The 21404-nt window shown below is 38.0% G+C and overlaps 1 protein-coding gene across 1 annotated transcript in view; it reads left to right on the top strand.

Annotated features, from left to right (window-relative positions):
* MYO15A (myosin XVA) overlaps positions 1–21404 on the top strand; it is a 1299796-nt gene that overhangs the window by 235013 nt on the left and 1043379 nt on the right. The window contains exons 17-18 of the mRNA XM_044070057.1: positions 10932–11086; positions 16801–16846. Coding sequence (XP_043925992.1) covers positions 10932–11086; positions 16801–16846 — 201 coding nt within the window. The remainder of the gene's footprint in view (positions 1–10931; positions 11087–16800; positions 16847–21404) is intronic.

Below are 21404 nucleotides of genomic sequence, written 5' to 3'. Positions count from 1 at the left end.
GTTCTGCTATGCTGTGATGTGGTTTATTAAACTATGCTGTACTATACTATACTATACCATATTACACTGTATCTGTGCTGTACTATACTATACTATACCATATTACACTGTATCTGTGCTGTACTATACTATACTATACCATATTACACTGTATCTGTGCTGTACTATACTATACCATATTACACTGTATCTGTGCTGTACTATACTATACTATACCATATTACACTGTATCTGTGCTGTACTATACTATACCATATTACACTGTATCTGTGCTGTACTATACTATACTATACCATATTACACTGTATCTGTGCTGTACTATACTATACTATACCATATTACACTGTATCTGTGCTGTACTATACTATACTATACCATATTACACTGTATCTGTGCTGTACTATACTATACTATACCATATTACACTGTATCTGTGCTGTACTATACTATACTATACCATATTACACTGTATCTGTGCTGTACTATACTATACTATACCATATTACACTGTATCTGTGCTGTACTATACTATACTATACCATATTACACTGTATCTGTGCTGTACTATACTATACTATACCATATTACACTGTATCTGTGCTGTACTATACTATACTATACCATATTACACTGTATCTGTGCTGTACTATACTATACTATACCATATTACACTGTATCTGTGCTGTACTATACTATACTATACCATATTACACTGTATCTGTGCTGTACTATACTATACTATACCATATTACACTGTATCTGTGCTGTACTATACTATACCATATTACACTGTATCTGTGCTGTACTATACTATACTATACCATATTACACTGTATCTGTGCTGTACTATACTATACTATACCATATTACACTGTATCTGTGCTGTACTATACTATACCATATTACACTGTATCTGTGCTGTACTATACTATACTATACCATATTACACTGTATCTGTGCTGTACTATACTATACCATATTACACTGTATCTGTGCTGTACTATACTATACTATACCATATTACACTGTATCTGTGCTGTACTATACTATACTATACTATACCATATTACACTGTATCTGTGCTGTACTATACTATACTATACCATATTACACTGTATCTGTGCTGTACTATACTATACTATACCATATTACACTGTATCTGTGCTGTACTATACTATACTATACCATATTACACTGTATCTGTGCTGTACTATACTATACTATACCATATTACACTGTATCTGTGCTGTACTATACTATACTATACCATATTACACTGTATCTGTGCTGTACTATACTATACTATACCATATTACACTGTATCTGTGCTGTACTATACTATACCATATTACACTGTATCTGTGCTGTACTATACTATACCATATTACACTGTATCTGTGCTGTACTATACTATACTATACCATATTACACTGTATGTAACTGTACTACTAGACTATACTAGTAACTCATGACAAAGCATTGAAGTGCTGTGAAAACTTGAATAGTGTATTGTAAACCTGTGTTGGCCAAAATAAAAGTTATCTTATCACCTTGGTGCTTTAGTGTATACTATACTATACTATACTGTAGTTCTTAACATTCCTGCAAATTATACAGCTATATCCATCTCTTCATTGGTCCATATTAAATATCTGCATTACCCAGTTCAGGGACTCTGAGAAGCCAGTACCTATCCAAGTAAGAAATGAAACTAAAGAAGGTGGCAGTCCTGAATTGGATAAGAGCTCATTACAGGACACACACAAATGCAAACACACACACACACACACACACACACACACACACACACACACACACACACACACACACACACATACGTAGTTTAAAACATCACCAATTCACCTGCCGCATGTCTTTGAGATGTGAGAAGTAACAAGAGCCCCACAAAAAAACAAAGGAAGAACATTGCAAACTGCAGACATGGTTTCCAAATGCAGAACCAAACACTGCAAGGCTGCAGTGTTAATTGCAGACCCGTTGTGTTGGCCTAAACTGGTGCAAGCAATTAAAAACCTGCCTTATATCTGCAACGCTTGACTAACTTTCACTGCATCCTGTTCAAACATTAAAAAATTGGCATAATGGGCTGGTTGGCACCTTCCCTCACTGAGAACTGAATTTCTGAAATATGTTCAGAAACCAGTCTTGGCGATGAATAGATAATCATAAGGTTCTGCTGGATGCTACTCCTTTATTTCATGTTATTGCATGCATGCCTCTTTGGTTAGTCTGCTTGTCAGTTTCCACCACCAGGGTCTCATGCCAAATAGAGTGTTTCATGGATGTTAGTCTAATGACAGAAGGAGAAAACAACAGACATAGGAAAGGATGTTAGTATGTTGCATTTCCCATTGCTGCCAGGGATCCACAGCCTTGGAACCTTTCTCATCATGCACCATGATGGACAGGCAGTAGGACATGTGATGACACAGATGAGGGCATCACTGTCAGTGTATATGTATACCTCATAACATCTCAAAGTAAGCATCCACAAGATCAAAAGGAAAAGACAACACTATAATGCCAGAACACTGCTTAGAGTAATAGCACTTCAAAATGAATTTGCATGTTATGATTTACAGTGGTAGGCACCCAGAGGAACGTCTTTAGAAAGGCTAAAGGAATGAGGAAGGGTATGACCAGAGAGTAGAGAAGCTGCAACCCTTCTCACTGGAGACAACAAGAAATAGTGGGCATCATATTGGTGCTGAAAATCAGGTCAAGTCAATGCGAAAGGGTTAACCTAAAAAGGAATTATAAGTGGGAGAAGGGAGCATAGCCAGAAGGTTGTAGAAACTATGTACTTCCTAGATCTGCGAAAGTCCTTTTTCATGGAGAGAGCCATAGATATCCCTGAAATGCAGTGCTGGAATGAGTGGTGACGAGGAATTCATGGGGGCATTTAAGAGGGTCTGGGGCAGATAAAGAAGCCAAGGAAACAGAAGGATGGAAGAGAGGTAGAATGAGAAATGCACTTAAAGGATGACTGATAGGCTATTTTTTCCTGTCATCAAGCAACTATTATTCGATGCAAAGGAAGAAACATATGAGAGTATGTATGTTTCCCACAAATGCATATAGCTGATAAAAGTACATCTGCATGCTTTTCTCTGTATACCACATAAGCAGTGGCCTAACCTGGTGTGCATATCTGTTTCGATCCCTGTCATAATTCATTTTGTTAATCGCACTATTTTACCTGGTGAGAAAGTGGCACAATACAAGCCTAAACACTGTTTCTGTCAACAAAGAAAGCATGCAACCAGAGGAAAGCTTTGCAGACACAGAAGAACATGCAGGTTCAACTTACACAGCAATTGGCAGCCAGAACTTAGCCCTGGAGCTAAGAGACAATGGTACTATTTTGCCAATAACTTCATGGGGGTCTTCTAGATCTGATCTGCTTTAGTGTTACAGCTGTTTGATAGCTTACCCAATCAATGAGTGATGAGTGTTTAGGACTAGATAATATAGCAATAACCCATGCCTGGGTGTGGGTAATGCGGGATTTAACCACGGTTGGTGTGGTTTGGTCCCGAGGGCAAAGCCTGAGGGACCAAACAAAGACAACCGTGGTTAAATCCCGCATTACCCACACCCAGAACTGGGTTATTGCTATTATACAATGACATTATTTAAGAAAAGAAATAATTACTTTTCTTGAATAATGGCATTGTATAATGCCTTTTTGCTGCCCTTCCGCAGCCATCTGGTATTCTGCGGCAGTTCTGATGTACTGCACATGCCTACGCAGTACATCAGAGCTGTGGGCAAAAGCAACGGAGAACGCAAAATCTCCATTGCTTTTTACTGTTTCGCTATGTTAAATGGGTTTAACATAGCGAGACAGCTTTAAAATAAGCAACGGAGATCTCCGTTACTTATTTTAAAGCTGTCTGTATGTTAAACCCATTGACCATAACGGGACAGGTTTAACAAAAGCAACGGAGATCGCAAGATCTCCATTGATTTTTACACACTGTGTCGCTATGTTAAAGGAGTTTAACATAGTGAGACAGCTTTAAAAAAAGCAACGGAGATCTGCGTTGCTTTTTAAACTGTCGCTATGTTAAACTCTTTTAACATAGCGAGACAGTGTTTTATACTAACGGAAAAAGTCCGGGCGACTGGACCTTTTTCCATTAGTATATTGAGGGATTTACAACGGGCATGCTGGTTGGGCTGGCCAATCAGCGTGCACGTTTCAGAGGAAGAATTGTATAATTATGTATTTCCACTGCTGGTGAGCAGCATGAGTGAATTAGCAGACCATGTTTGCTTCTGCATCATGGAGTTGGAATGCAGTAGCACATTGCACATCTGCCATCATTTCTTCCTCTGCTATGTACACCAAGAATTCACAACCAATCCTGCCAACCACTGAGACAGAAATGAGGACCAGCAGGCATTATGTGGATACATATAATCTCAATGTTATTATTGTTTTCAGTGGTGGATGCTTCCCTGCAGTCCACTGTCCACCTCCATGTCCCATTTGATAAAATGATACATAGACACGTCCTGTCCTCATTGATTGAAGCCTTTAATGGCGTAATTATCTTTTCCATTCAGTAGGAAGGGAGTATCCAAACATATGGTGATTCCACTGTAGCACGGATAGACAGAATTTCAGGTAATATGCTTAACTCTTTAATAAGAGTGATATTCAAGAAGAAGGGAAAAGGAAGAAACAAGTTAGCATCTCAAATCATACCAGCCTAAAAACACTAAATCATGTGGTATGTAAGGACACTGACTGAAATGACACCAGTGTGTAAAACAAACCCACCAACTCTAGTCTGCCTCTCACTGAGTTATACTACTCTGTCAAGCTGTTCTCTCAAGTGAGTAGGCCTCCCTACGTACATGTTGTCTCAAATGAGTTCTCCTCCCTGCTTACAGGTTCTCTTGGCTGGGTCATCCTTGCAGAGCACCAAATGTGTAGATGAGTAGAAAAAGCCAGTCAGTGGTTGAATATTCTTGGAGTTTGAGAAGTAAGACAAGGCTGTAGACAGTCATATAACATATAAGTTATGGTGTAAAAATGAATTTTGAAGGAGGTATCATTTTTCTTAATTCTGGTTCATTATGTATTCCTTCCTCAAAGCCATAAACAAAATAAAAAAGGGACCAATGGGGGCATGTAGTATAATTCAGAAATAGCTGGCTTGTCCTACAAGGGAAAATCTGTCACTCTTCCAAACAAACAAGATCTACCAATCTCAAGGTTTAGATGCACAACAGTACCTAAAGATAAGATACAATTAAAACATAAAGCAAATATTTCAGAAGACAAAGGCTTTTCCGTTCTCAACATATGTCCATATGTGTAATTTGTAAGAGAATCATTTTCATACATTATCACCACTACTACAGAAAATTTTGATGCTGGAAATATAGTAACACTGTGCCATTCATTTAGTTTTAATGCACATAGTCGAAATTTGCAGTTATTGTATTGCATTGAAGTTTGTTTGGTCGATTGTCCTTTTGACTGATCATTTGCATTCCGAGTAGTTTAAGCAGTTTAAGTGAATCTTTCCATGTGATTCACTTGCACTGCTTGGGTTTTTCACAGCACCGTGTGGTTAGTGAAAATCACAATCAGTGCGATAAAGATAATTCCCTTTTTCCCCACTGTTGTGCTGTCTTAGACTTGATATATTTAAATTAGTAGAGGTGTGGGTGGGGGCTGCAGGAGGGCTTCACCCTCTGTGATATATATATATATATATATATATATATATATATATATATATATATATATATATATATATACACACAGAGAGGGAGAGAGAGAGGGAGAGATTTTTTTTTAGTTTCAGTTTTTTCATTAGTAGGATTAATATTGATTAAATCTTTTTGTTATATTGAGTATATGCTTTAGTGCAAACTGATGATTCAATACAGACATATCAGTGACCATAATGCACTATGTGCTCTATGTAAATGATATCACGGCTACACTCCACCCCCAACTGAAACATACGTGTGCACATGCACACCACACTTTCTGAAAATTATTCTATATCCTGTTTCTAGCATTCAAGGCAATGGTATACAAAAATGTATTTTGACACTCAGATGTCATTTAACACATCTTCCTACTTTAGTATCACAGACATCATTTTATCCTTAGCATCATGGCTGTATGGAAGCAATTTATAGTCTGGTAAGCAGAAAATTAGTACTGTTAGTAGTCATAAAAATGTGTGAGCAGACAAACTCTTAATGAGCTATATACTGCTTTAATGAAAACACCTCCTCTAATATAGGTCAGAATATAAAAACTCAGATTTTTGAGTGAATGGGCAGGACTTTTTTGCCTCCAGACTATTAATATACATAGCAGAGGGTTTGGTAATTTCATAATGCTTTGGAAGTTATTATTGTAGCCCTGCAAAGACTGATCCTATTTTATCGATGCATGGATGATTTGTGAATTAGTAGTTCGGAAACAGAAAACACAATAAGGTTCCTTCTTCTGACTAATAGAATATCAAAGAAATGTGACTGGAGAAGGAATGGCAAATGAAATTTTGCTGCACTTGATGTTTTATGCAGAAACACTGCAGTGAGCAGTCAGACGATGAACAGAATAATGCAGAAGTATAAACAAAAACACACAGTGCCAAACGTGGAGTAAAACACAAGGATACAAGACACACAGATAGGTGAGTGCCAATAGCAACAAAGCTATGGCATACAAGCTTACATTGCATGGAGAGAGAAAGGGATTATTCACTGTGAAGAAGGCGAAGAATCTTGGAGTGATCTTCAGTGACAGAATGACATTAAGATATCAGATGTTGTCTGTTGCAGAGACTTCATATTTCCATCTTAGAAATATTTCTTACATCAGAATCGTCTTTGCCACTGATGACCTTTCAGTGCTTGTGCATTCCTTGGTCTGTATTCCTGATGATCTTTCAGTGGTAGTGCATGCCTTGGTCTCTTTACTGTGATTAATTTTTAGTGGCAGTGCATACCTTGGTCTCTTCCTATGACAACCTTTCAGTAGTAGTGCAGACCTTGGTCCCTTCCCCATGATGACCTTTCAGTGGTGCTGCATGCCTTGTTCTTTTCCCATGATGGCCTTTCTGTGGTGGTACATGCCTTGGTCCCTTCCCCATGATGATCTTTCAGTGGTGCTGCATGCCTTGTTCTTTTCCCATAATGGCCTTTCAGTGGTGGTACATGCCTTGGTCTCTTCCCATGATGACCTTTCAGTAGTAGTGCAGACCTTGGTCCCTTCCCCATGATGACCTTTCAGTGGTTCTGCATGCCTTGTTCTTTTCCCATGATGGTCTTTAAGTGGTGGTACATGCCTTGGTCCCTTCACCATGATGACCTTTCAGTGGTGGTGCATGCCTTGCTCTCTTCCCATGAGGACCTTTCAGTGGTGGTGCATGCCTTGTTCTTTTCCCATGATGGCCTTTCAGTAGTAGTGCAGACCTTGGTCCCTTCCCCATGATGACCTTTCAGTGGTGCTGCATGCCTTGTTCTTTTCCCATAATGGCCTTTCAGTGGTGGTACATGCCTTGGTCCCTTCCCCATGATGACCTTTCAGTGGTGGTGCATGCCTTGTTCTTTTCCCATGATGGCCTTTCAGTAGTAGTGCAGACCTTGGTCCCTTCCCCATGATGACCTTTCAGTGGTGCTGCATGCCTTGTTCTTTTCCCATGATGGTCTTTAAGTGGTGGTACATGCATTGGTCCCTTCACCATGATGACCTTTCAGTGGTGGTGCATGCCTTGTTCTTTTCCCATAATGGCCTTTCAGTGGTGGTGCATGCCTTGTTCTTTTCCCATAATGGCCTTTCAGTGGTGGTACATGCCTTGGTCCCTTCCCCATGATGACCTTTCAGTGGTGGTACATGCCTTGGTCTCTTCCCATGATGACCTTTCAGTGGTGGTGCATGCCTCGGTCCATTCCAATGATGACCTTTTCTGAGAAGTTGCATGTCTTGGTCTCTTCACAGCTTGCTTATTGCAATTCTCTTTAACTGGATCTACCTGGCAATGAAACTGATGAGCTAGTTCAGAATCCCACATCTTGGTTCTTTGCAGGTGTCTTTTGTTAACTTATTAATCCTCCCATTTTATGGAGTCTGCTCTGGCTACCTATGTAATCACATATTACTTTTAAAGTTTTACTGTTGGATTACTTACCTCTGCATGATCTAGGCCCCCCATGCCTTAAGAAGCTCTTATTGCTCTAGTGTCTGGCTATGCCCTCATGATCATCTTCCATGGGTTTATTGGAGGTTCATAAGTGTGTCTTGAGCACTCTGGAGTCTATACATTTTCACATCAGGCCCCTCATCACTGGGTTCTTTTTAAGCCTAGCCATGCATCTCAAATCTCTGACAAGTTCTAATACTCTTGATAAGTGTAAGTATGGGCCTTGGAGATGAACCATTTACAGGTTACCTGTGTCCATTAGAGACATAGGTGCCAAACAAGGGATGAATTTCCAGATTCCCATCCAATTGTTCAAGTTGCACTCCAGTTGAGTTAGGGAGGAACTCTGCTTCACTTGGATGGGGAGACTGTCTCAAAGAAGAGATAGTTTCTGAGATACATATCTCTCTCTACAGTAAGTCCTATTTATATCACAGACAAGGTAATTTTATTGCTGTTTGTTTTGCAGATATGCAGGAGGTCCATCAGGGTGGGGTCTGACAATGCCCTGTATGCCAGGCATAGATCTCCCATCAACAGCCTGTAGGAGACAGAATACAGTGGAACATGGAAGCACCTGGGTATAGGCTGTACAGAAATGACACAGAAGGGAGGCACACAGGGGTGCAGTATCAATCTGCATAAAGGAGGGCAAAAAAGTGGAATACAACCCATGGTATTTATCTGAGAACTTCCCCTACTTTTTTCAGTAGGTACCACAGGATCTTAGACATATCCACCTAAGCTGTCACTGACTCAGACAGATGGGGTCTCAGTTTAACATCTCATCTGAAGGACGGCACACTCAGGAATACAGCACCACCCCCCCCTTATGCTGCACTGTAGTGTCAGCAGTTGATGTACTTGGTGTAGGAATAGTACCTGCAGATTTATGTTATATATTTATGAGTACATAAACAGAGGCAAGCAGAAAGCAGGCCATTAAGTAAACATGAGGACAGAAAAGGTGAGAGGATACCACCCTGTAAACTCCTGCTAGGTGACATCTAGACTATGATCCTAAAACAAGTACAACCAGTAGGGCTGACTACCAGTAAATATCACATCACATCTAAGTAAAGTTTCTCCAGGATTCATGTTGATAACATTGACTCTACTTTCCCTGAAACCAAAAGCTCTGAAAATGTTTTGCCAAAAACACTTTCAGTGAAACTCAGAGTAAATCTTTTTTTTAACAGAGGGACAAACCCCCCTGCAACTCTCTTGTGTGGAGAAATCAGCCACACACACAAAGTTAAATATACCTACTCTGAGGTCGACAAATTGACATGCTTCAGCTTTTCTGCTATTATTCAAGGTACAGCCATAACATTTATATATGCAATCCACTGCTACAACTGCAAACTTTACCCTTCTCCCAAATTTACACATAACAAAAGCCAGTTATTGCGCACAGTTAAATGCTGTCTGCCAGCTAGTCTCAAGCTGTAGCCACAATGTAGTAATGGTATTCTGTGCATGGTGTAGTATGGTGGATTGGCAACAATATGCATCCAACAGCCATGTGAGACTATGACACAGGTATTACAGTCAGGGCCTATGACACATTAATCTAGCACCCAGAAGACATTCTGCAGACAGTTTTTGTAAAATTGCTTAGATTTAAGAAGTAATAACCCAAGTAATAATGCTGTGTAATGATTAACTGATAAAAACACAGGTAGTATTTTATATGCTACTGAAACAAGTGAGAATGATTCAACATGTTCTTTTGGAAGTCCTACAGAGGCATCAAGCCTTGATGCACTGCTCTATGATTTTCTAAGAAACTGTAGCAATTTGCATATAAAAGGTCGACATAAGCTATTTCCAAGAAATGCAATGTAATATTTTTAATCTTAGATTCTCTACTTATGTATAAAAGCATGGCTGAAATCAGAGAAGAAGATGATTGAGTGACACGGTAAATGTTCTGTCAAAAAAGTAAAGAAGAGAATGCTAGAGAGATGTATAATAAATGTTCTATCACCTAGTGAAGAAAAAGATGATGGAGTGATGTGTGGTAAATGTTCTGTCACACAGTGAAGAAGAGGATGATGGAGTGAAGTGTGGTAAATGTTCTGCCACATAGTGAAGAAGAGGATGAGGAAGCGATGTGTGGTAAATGTTCTGCCACATAGTGAAGAAGAGGATGATGGAGTGATGTGTGGTAAATGTTCTGTCACATAGTGAGGACGATGGAGTGATGTGTAGGAAATGTTCTTTTATATAGTGAAGAAGAGGATGATGGAGTGATGTGTGGTAAATGTTCTGTCACATAGTGAAGAAGAGGATGATGGAGTCATGTGTGGTTCTGTCAAATAATGAAATAGTGGATGATGGATTGATGTATGGTTCTGTCACATAAAGAAACTGGAAGAAAATCATATTAAATGATACTTTCATATATAGTAGTACTTAAATTTAAGACATTTCGGTAACTGCTTTTCCTTTGTATCATTTGATAAAAGAATCAATTTTCAGTAGACATTTTAGACCTGATATGAAAATTACCAGTTTATGACACTTTGATGACTTTTCAGCAACAGACTGTGTTGATGCAAACAAATTATTTGTCAAATGTAGAGAAGCATCCTTAACATTAAATCTTACAAGGCAGAGTTTTAAAAATGATGCTTTATAAAGCATGAAAATTATACAACGATATAAATGACACTAGTAGTCCAGTAAGGGAAGACATAGTAACCAGACTATTTTTGACTGCAGATGGTAGCTAGCCTTTTCTTCACCCACGCCCAAGTCCTGTCTCAGAAGAAGACTACAGTGGGGAAAAATAGCACAGTTACTCACCGTTACCAAGCACCAACAGTAGCAGCAAAATTTCAACAGTCTCTCATGGAACTAATAGACAAAATGGAACAGTAAGTTATTTTTTTTTTCTTTTTCCTTTCTTCCAAGCTTCCTGTATGTTTCTCCTTCTTCTGTTTTATTTCTTTACCTCAATAAAACACCATCAAAATGATGCCTCCATTTCAGGAATACCCAGTACCGCATTACATATTCTTAATAGTTTGCAAATGCATATTATGATCAGTACATAGAAGAATGCCATCAACTAGAAATCAATTCTGTTGTAAGTACAGAAAATGGAGATATCATTCATGCTGTTAAACAATAGCAACCTTATATTTCAAAATTTGTTCATTCCCTGCTAGCCACATAATACATTTCAGGGTCATAAGGAATGTGATCAGTTATACCATTACAAGACCGATTACAAATAACAAAATGTTAAGGCAGAAATAGATTATATTTATACCATGACAGGTACAAATAAGTCACGAACTGAGCCAGCCCATTGATAAATTATGAATAATCCACAAGAACGAAACTTGAATGCATTAACAAATAGATGGGTTAAGTCATAAGAAACACATTTAAACCAATTCCAGTTACAGACTTTAGACATTAATAAAATACTTCTGAATAAATCACATTTTTTTTGCTCATAAACTAACAATTGTATACTAATCAATTTTTATTTTGTTCTGCCTGTCATAGCAATTTTCTTGAACAATGTTCAGATTTACAAGTTTTCTGTAATCAAGAAGACTTTATAAGTTTCATCTTCTGACAAGCACCAAACAGGAGCTTTAAAATATGAACAGGGCCAAGGGCTTAGCTAATTAGCACCATGAAATGTGGGGCAGGACAGCAGGACAGGATGTAGGCAGTCTAACTTTAAAATGTCACTCAGAGGGCAACAGAGAAATAGTATATAACATGAATAGGTCACTGATGAGCCTGGCACAGTGGCACAGGAATGGTAGAGTGAAGCAGAAGTGGGAAAACAGTCTAGAAGTCTAAAAAAGAGTGCATCGCTTTGAACTGCTAACATGGGTATAAGACATTAACAACCACTTGAAAAATAATAAAGTACATTCAGAGAGAGGAGGAATATTCCACAAAATGGTATTATAAAAAGCAGTTGAACAATCCTGAAAATACTATAGGCCTTCATAGAAAAACTACAGGCCAATGCAGGGTCTAATCCAGGAAGTGGAAAGTAGAAAAACAAATGCTGCTATGTGGCTTTCTTTTGGATGCATCGGTACCTCCTCTCAGTCTCAGTAACTGACAGTCATGTCTGGAAAACACTTTTTCTCATCTTTTTTAAATAGCTGACTCTTCTATCAGTTTATTGTGGACATAGCAACATGCTTCCATGGGTAGCTGTAAAAAGAGAACTGCAAATATTAAACATGTTTAAGCAATTCAAAGCAAACAATCTGAGCTATAGCTTTGCAAAAAAATAGTCACACTAGTAGCATAAAATATAAAACTATTAAAAAAAACATAGGATAAAAAAATGTAAAAAAAAAAAAAAAAAAAGAAAGAAAAACATTCAAAAAAATTCTAAATCATATAAACAAAGTTTGCTCTTATGAGTGTTCACTATTATATACTGCCTAAACAAATGTTTGCTCATATGAGCCTTCAAAATTTTAGACTATACTAACATATATATATATATATATATATATATATAAATATATATATACACACACAGTGCATACATATATATATATATATATATATATATATATATATATATATATATATATATGGTTACCTATCAAAACATCTATTCTTCATAACATCTAAACTCAGAACATCTAAAACTCATAACATCAAATCTCAAAACATTGAAAACTACAAAGCAAGTATAAATAACATCCCACAGAGTTTTTACTCGCACTACAGTGGGGGAAAAAGTTAATTTCCTAACCCCACTGTAGTGCAACCTTGGAGTTGGTATATTTAATTTGGGGGGGTGGAGTCCCCCACTTGGGGGGTGCAGGGGGGCTTGCCCTCATGCATAAATGTAGCAAACAGTGTGTGGGATGTTATTTATAGTTGCTTTGTAGTTTTCAGTGTTTTGAGATTCGATGTTATGAGTTTTAGATGTTTTGAAGTTTAGATGTTATGGTCTTGATGTTTTGACTTTAGATGTTATGAAAAGTAGATGTTTTGATAGCTAACCATATATATATATATATATATATATATATATATATATATATATATATGTGTGTGTGTGTGTGTGTGTGTATATGGTTCCCCTTCATAATCGTGAAATACTGAAATCTCAAATTTCAGTATTTCGCAACTATAAAGGCGAATTTTTAGAATGTCGAAAGTGCATAATTGTGAATTTGAATATTTCTAATTCACGGTTATGGCTTTACATTATGTGACGTGTGCTGTTTGGTTTGGATGTTGTTCGGCATAGTGTATGAATTTATGTGGAATGTAAGGTGAGTGTTTTGTAAGGGTTTTGGGTGGGAGTTTGAGTGCATCTGAGATTGTAAGTTGTATGTGTGGGTTAAGGTAGGAAGATGAATGTATGAGTGTGTATGAGTGTGTAAGGGAAGGCTGTAATTGTCAAAGAGTACTATGTGGAATGAATGTTATACAGGAATGTATTCACACGGTGTTTGTCTATGTGTGATGTGTGATGTGTGTGTGTGTGTGTGTGTGTGTGTGTGTGTGTGTGTGTGTGTGTGTGTGTGTGTGTGTGTGTGCACGCGCAAAGGACTGTGGAATGTCTGGGTGTGAGTGTACTGTCTTTTACTGTTATTGCGATCGCGGAGTTAGTATATATAAGTAGGGGGGTGCAGGGGGACTTGCTTCCTGCTTATGTGTAGTGTAGGTATGTGGATGTGTGGTGTTTTGTTTTTGTGTGCTTATTTGTTTTGGAGTGTGGGTGTTTTGGTTTATGTGTGGTGTGGTGTATGCTGTGTGTTCAGGATTTGTAGTTTCGGGATTGTGAAGGTTCGGTGTTTGAAGGTTTCACCTTTATTGTCACAAAATACTGAAATTCGAGATTTCAGTATTTCACGATTATAAAGGGCAGCCATATATATATATATATATATATATATATATATATATATATATATATATATATATATATATATATTTATATATACACATATATGGTTCAGTTATGTAAGATCAAATGTAGTATTTAATGTTGAATCTCTTAACACTGACAAAATACAAAGGTGGCAGGATTTAAATGAGCTATGTAATGTTTGACTGAAAAAGACTGGGTAGATTATAAGTGATGTATAATGTATAAAACTGGGAGTGTGTCAGTATGGATTGTGATGTAAAATGCTTGCAAACAGGACTGTGTCAGTGTGGTTTATTTTCATTTGTATAAATTCCAAAGGGAATCACTATTCTCGTAGAGATGGCCTAAAATGGAAAGGGAAGATATTCCATACTGTCAGTCAGATATTAAGGGTATAGACTGGTATATATATATATATATATATATATATATATATATATATATATATATATATATATATATACATATATATACCATAAAAGATCAATACAGCATTATACTAGTCACAAAGTACTACTCCCTTAAGGGATTCTAACATTACCAAAGGCTACTTTTTATTGGCTGACTGCAACATTAACTGTAAGTCACAGGAGATCTCAGATTATTAATGTGTGGGAAAGAATTAAATATATTTACTGATAAGACAGCTTGACTGTATGCATAAGTAAGATCAAGACTTATGCAGCTATGAAGAAAATCTGACATCAACAGCAATTATTCATGAGTTTACATCATGATGGAATTAATATAGTCATCCTGCCATGGGATATATATCAGCACATTATTGGAATTTATCACATCACATGTTATAATATCCATTGTGGTCCCTCATTCTCTCAGTTCTAGGCTTATACTTATCACTAACAACATGCTTTACTAGAACACCCAGTAATTCAGCTGTGAACACCCAGTAATTCAGCTGTGAACACCCAGTAATTCAGCTGTCTCCCTATAGCCAATTCACTGAAGAAGTAGGAGAGAATGTAATCTTAATTCTGCGGTACTGACTGTATCCCCTGGATGACCAAAACAGCAGAGGTCTGAGAAAGCTGTTGACATAGTTTTTGCACCTTCTTAAAGATTTTGTGCAGTATCAGAGCCTCAGACCCTGGAACACAAAGTAAGCATTTTTACTACTGGAGGCATTTTTCTTTCTTACATAAAGGCTGGCAATATCCACATACTTCAAGGACAGGTTGAGGGCTTATATAAAATGACAATACTTTGATCAATCAATGTGCTAAAGTTTGTTTGCCTTTCCAAAGCTAGCCAGTTGCTAGCTCTACTAATAGTAAGTGATTTTACAGCATTCTGGTTTCTCGTCATTGACTCATTTGGAATCAGTGCTTTCCATGGCTGTGGTACGATCCACTGAAGCTTTCAACTAGAAATGCCACTGCCCCAGTGTTACTGTGCTTTAAGACACACAGATGGAACAGGGAACTTAATTTGTGAAAGAAAGGAGCCACAAAAAGCAGACATAAACAATCTGAGGGGTCTTTTCACCCTCTCTGAGGACAACTACAAATATTATTATTCTCACTCTTAGATTACAGAAATGTTGAACACAGAAAATGAGTTGGTACAAAATAGGATGATGAATTCATATCCGATAACTGTTTCCTAAAAGTTATTCAGTCTCAGTAACCATTTCAAACTTGCTACTGCTAGCCAGCTTCATTTTCAGATAAAACGTGTTTCTGGCTAAACTACTGTAGTACGTTTTTCCATTTAAGCGAGTTCAGAGTGGTAAGCAGTATCTGATCACATACCGAGCTAAAGGTTAATGGTAGGTGGCCCATGATACGATTCAGAAGTTTGTTGGACTTTGAAGTTACATTGGGTTAAAACAAAAACAGCTGACTCTTCTGAGTTTCATACTTTTTTTTTTTTTTTACATTAGAGATTCTTAGACTTAAAGCTGTGAATCATTAGCCATTTACATCAGTATGAATATCTCCAGACCAGCTGTAACAAAGTGTGCCTTCAATAGTATAACAGTATCTTACAGCATTAACTTTTTATTGCACTTTTTAACAGCCATGAAAATGGTTGGGAAGACTGACAGATACGGACTGCATATAAACATTTCCCTTTTCACTGAGGGATAAAGTTTTGTGAGAGTAGGATGTTGACTTCATATGTGTGACCCTAAAATGCATTGCTCATTAAATAGAACTGCTATATTGGTGAATTTGACAAAAAATGCTATAACGTAAATGTCATTTAAATTTTTTAAAAAACTTTACTGGTGTCTTTGGATGCACCAATTATGAATAGTTTGGAAAAGGAATATGTTTATGTGACAAAGTTCTGAATCTGATTTCGCATGGAGCACAGGCCGTAATTAACTGAATTTGAATGAATCACAGGTCTGAGTACTCACAATCTAAATGAGGTGATGAGCGATTTGCAGTATGTTGCTGCAGCAGTCTTACCATCTTCCTTCTGCTAAAACATATTCTTCCATTACACTGCTGCTGTCAGTTCCTAAACATTTTGAAGCATAGCTGTCAACACTAACCATTTTGTAAATTGTATATTCCTTGGAACATGTAGTGAGCACTCATGCATACTTCATGCTCCAAATGATGCAGTTTGACAGGCATCACCATCCACTGAGCTGATCTGTATGACAAAAAGTAATCAAGTTCTATTTTTTCTCTTGATTCAGTGACAACCTGTAATTTATTTTCTTTCTGTTTTATGTCATAGGTGCAATCCTTTCTTTGTTCGCTGTATCAAGCCAAATCATAAAAAGGTAATGAAAAAGTGTTGCAAAACATTGTAAAACTGACAGTACAGCAAATGAAACATTAATATTTATATTACATCAGGGCAATTATGTGGTAAAGTGTAATGTCAAAATGAATGTCTTACTTTTTACTCAGTCACGGAATTGAATTTAAGAATGAGTTGGAGTTACTCAGGGTTAATGGATGCAGCAAAGTGGTGCCAAAGATAGTGTTGTAGCCTCACAGCAAGAGGGTCTCCAGTTCAGTTCTCAGTGGAGATGCCTTCTCTGCAGAGTCTGGATGTCCCTACTATATTTGCATGGATTTTCTCCAGGTGCTCTGGTTTCCTCCCACATTCCAAAGACATGCAGTAAGTACACTGGACACTCTAAATTGGCCAGAGGTATGAGTGTGTGGTATGGAAGAACAACAGTGGCAGGACTGCCCCCCTAGTGGTGTAAACTTTAATCCTAGATGATTATGACACCCTGACCCCATATGCAAAAAGGGGTGATGGATGGATGGACTCAGGGTGAATGGGAAAGCCAGTGGATGATGTCTTTTCGGTTATAGGACAGCTCTAAGGTGACTATATGTTAACAAATAAGTGGGGGCTGGGAAACAGTGTGAACAATCAAGGGATGATGAGCTATAACATCCTCACACTTATAGGCAAGTAATGCTGGCAATGTGACATGTTATTGCAGGCAGTATAAGACAGTTTACCACAAAGGCTAAGACTGTGAGCTTCTAATGTGCTTTAATATGTAATGGTTCAGAGTCCTTAATTTCCACTTTTAAGTTGCGTTACTCTGAGCAAGTAATTTAGTTTAGTGATGGTTTTGATTTACACTTGATATGGGGCACAGGTGCTAGTAAATTAAATAAAAATGTAAAGTGAAGCTAGTATAGCCAGGAGAGAAAAGAAGGTAGTAGCTTGTTTAGAAACTTTTCTACCTGTCAGTCCTCTGTTTCTAACTACAACTCAGGCTTAAGATTGTAACACCAGACATGTGCCTCCAGATGATGGAAGAGATTGTGCTGTTTTGTCACAGCAACTTTTCATGAATTTCTTAAATTTTTTTTATTGAAAAAACATATAGCGGCAAACATGATATATAGATAAATATATACATTGACTATTTTAGTTGTTAATGTTTTTTGGGCAGAATGTGCATTCAATATATGTGGGTCCATGTTGCTAGATTTGGGGGGGGGGGTTAGGTGTAAATGAGGAAGGTAGAGGTAGATGTTAGTCTTTTTGTGTTGTTGGAATTGCATTAACTGCATTTACAGTTTAATTTTACTATCATCGGCAGTGCAATACCACATATGGAGAGCATTAAGAGTTTTCCTGTCTTAGTAGATCTTTGTCCTAGCTCTGTAGCATATGACCATGGAGTTATCATAGCATATTTAATTAATTAATTTATTTATTTATTTACATTTGTTGACCGGGGCTGGACGTAGGTCCATTTTCAGCGGAGGCCTGGGAAGAAAAGCTCCACAGTTAAAATAAACAGACGGTAGTTACATTGGATTACATAGCGATTAACAATTTAACATAGCAATTACTTGCAGCATATTTACAGATGAAGAACATAGTACATCAGTAGACAACTAGAATCTTTATCTGTGAAGTACATAACAGACATTAACAAATGTTACAATAAGAAGTTCCTGCTGTATAATAAGTACTAGGCTCATGAGCATCTGAGCTTGCTATAATCAAGGTAGTTAGTGGGGTGGAAAGAAAGGTAGTGGTTGGATGGGGTGGGTGATATTAAGAGTGGGAGTTGCAAGGGCATAGCCAGCATGTTTTTAGGTGCGCTTTTAGTAAAGTTTTGAAGTGGGTGCATGATGGTATGGAGGTAATTGTGGATGGGAGGGAGTTCCATAATTTGGCTATGGTGCAAGAGAATAGTGCTTCACCAGCAGAGTTATTGGCTTTAGTGATCTGCAAGTGATTTTGTTGCTGGATCTTAGTGGTCTGGTGGTGTGATAGGGTTGGAGTAGATTCTGGAGGGATGGGACATTTAGTGGATGGTTTACTAGTTTGTGGGTGAGTGAGAGTTGATACCATTGAAGGAGGTGAGGGAGTTCAAGCCAGCCCAGTTCAGCAAGTGAGAGACAGTGGTGACTATGGTAGGATGCCCCTGTGGCGAATTTGGCGATTTTGTTGTAGCAGGTCTCTAGCTTGTTTAGATCGCATTGCCTTAGGTTGATATATATTGGAGAGGCATAAAGTAGGGTGGAGATAAGGTGGGAATTTGCTATTGAAATCTTTGCTGCTTTGGTGAGAAGTTGCTTATTTCTGTATAATGCTCCTAGTTTTTTTGTGGACTTTTTTTATGGTCATGGATATGTGAATGTCAAATTTTAGTTTATTGTTTATTTCCACTCCTAGCAATTTGGTGTGTTCAGTTGGGTATATAGTGGTGTTGTCTTTTGCTGTGATGTTAAAGTGAGAGTTGTTTTGAGTATGTTTGGTGGGCTAGAAGATGAGTACTTTAGTTTTGTTTGGGTTGAGTATTAATTGGGCATCGGATACCCAAGTTTCAACAGAGGAAAAGGCTTCCTGTGTGACTTTTTGCAGTTTGGGTAGGGACTGGGCTGAGCAGATGATGGTTGAGTCATCTGCGTATTATATGAGTGTGCCATGTTTGGTGGCAGAGGCTAGATTATTGGTGAAAACAGAGAAGAGTAGGGGTCCAAGGATGGATCCTTGGGGAACCCCTATGGTGACAGGTAGTTGGTGAGATATGTCATTCTGCCATACAACGGATTGTTGGCGGTCAGACAGGTAACTCTGAAACCAGTTGGTGACTGATTGAGAGAAGGATAGGTTATTGAGGACAGAGATAAGTTGTTTGTGTGGGACCATGTCAAATGCTTTAGATAGGTCTAGGAAAGTAGCAGAGGAGAGATAGCCATTGTTTTTATGCTTTAGGATAGTGTTAGTAAAGGAGAGTAAGGCAGTGGTGGTGCTATGGTTTGGTCAGAAACCATGCTGAGTATTGGAAAGGAGGTTGTTAGTAAGGAGGTAGTCTGAGACCTGAGAGTGTATGCATCTCTCTAGTATTTTGGAGAGTGGAGAGAGAATAGCTATGAGGCGGTAATTGGTTAGTTCTGTGGAGGGTCCACCTTTGTGAAGGGGAATTATATGTGATACTTTCCACAGTGTGGGAACGTAACTTTCTGACAGAGATCGGTTAATCAAGATGGATACTGGGTAGGCCAGAACATCAGCTCCGATTTGTAGGTATTCACTTGGGAGGTTGTCTGTTGCTAATTTGGTGGGCTTAAGTTTAGTTAAGAGATTTTTTATGTTGGAGGTAGGTACAGGAGAAAAAGAGAAGGCAGTGGGGAGATTACTAGTTGAAGGTGTGGGTTGGAGGGGGGTTGTGTTGTTTAGCTAGTGATAGTATGGTTTGTGTGAAGTGTGTGTTGAATGAGATAGCAATATTTTCTGAGGAGTGAGGGATGTTAGGAGGAGGGGTACTGACTTTACCTGGGTGGAGGATGGAGTTTATGGGGGACCAGAATTGTTTGGGGCTGTGTTGAGAGGAGTCATGGGCAGACTGGTAGTATTGGAAGTATTAAGGAGAGGAGTAGGTTCCATTCAAAAATAAAAAAACTCATTTGTTTACTATTTATTTATTTTTTACCAGAAAAGTGCCTTTTCCTATTCTTTTGGTAGTAGTAGTGTTCTGCTGCTTGTTATTTTGGTCTTCGATTGGTTGACATAACTCCATGATGAAAATACACTTCCCCCTCCAGATTTCCCGCCTTGAGTTCACACTTTGAGGGCTTCAGCTACTTGTATTGAAGGTTAAGAAAAAAACATTGGCTGAAGAAGGACAGGCAGTATGGTGAAACAATGGCTGCAAAAAAAATTGGTGTCTTATATCCAAGAACTATATGAGTATTTACATTTTCTGGCAGTATTGTACACCAACATTTTGCTATTTAACTGAAACAAAATGCATTATCATACACACACACACACACACACACACACAAAAACACATGCGCACACATGCACACACGCACACATGCACACATGCACACACTCACACACTCTCACATAGACACTGCATGCACACCAACAGTCAATTTGAGAATCACCAGTTCATTAATCTAAAGCATGCCCTTCAAATGTGCAAGGGAACCAGAAAATCCAAAGAAAATCTGCCAAGAAAGCACTCCAGTTGGGAAATTAACTGAAGAACTAACCATTGTGTGGCAGCAATGCTAATGATAGAATTACTATCCTCTTCCAAAAATGTGCCTGCAGTTCATAATAATGTGTGCCAGTATAACAAAATCCTACCATGGACAAAGTTATTATTTTATTAAAAAATAACGACATTAGCATGCCTAACCAGACTACAGACTGAAATCTATGTTTTTAATTTAATTATTCATTTCTGATGAGTAATTTTTCCCTTTCAGTATTTTAACTCTCAAGCATCAGGAACAAGAGGTTCTGAATCATAAAATTGTCCCCTCAAATCAGAAGGCGTAGACTTGTTTCTGTAACATAGATGAATATAAATGTAGTAATCTTCAGAAATTATGTGC

The sequence above is a fragment of the Protopterus annectens genome, chromosome 1.part0 (genome assembly GCF_019279795.1).
Source record: "Protopterus annectens isolate FY-2018-M chromosome 1.part0, PAN1.0, whole genome shotgun sequence".
NCBI classification, from domain to species: domain Eukaryota; kingdom Metazoa; phylum Chordata; order Ceratodontiformes; family Protopteridae; genus Protopterus; species Protopterus annectens.
This window is presented reverse-complemented; position numbering and strand designations above follow the sequence as displayed.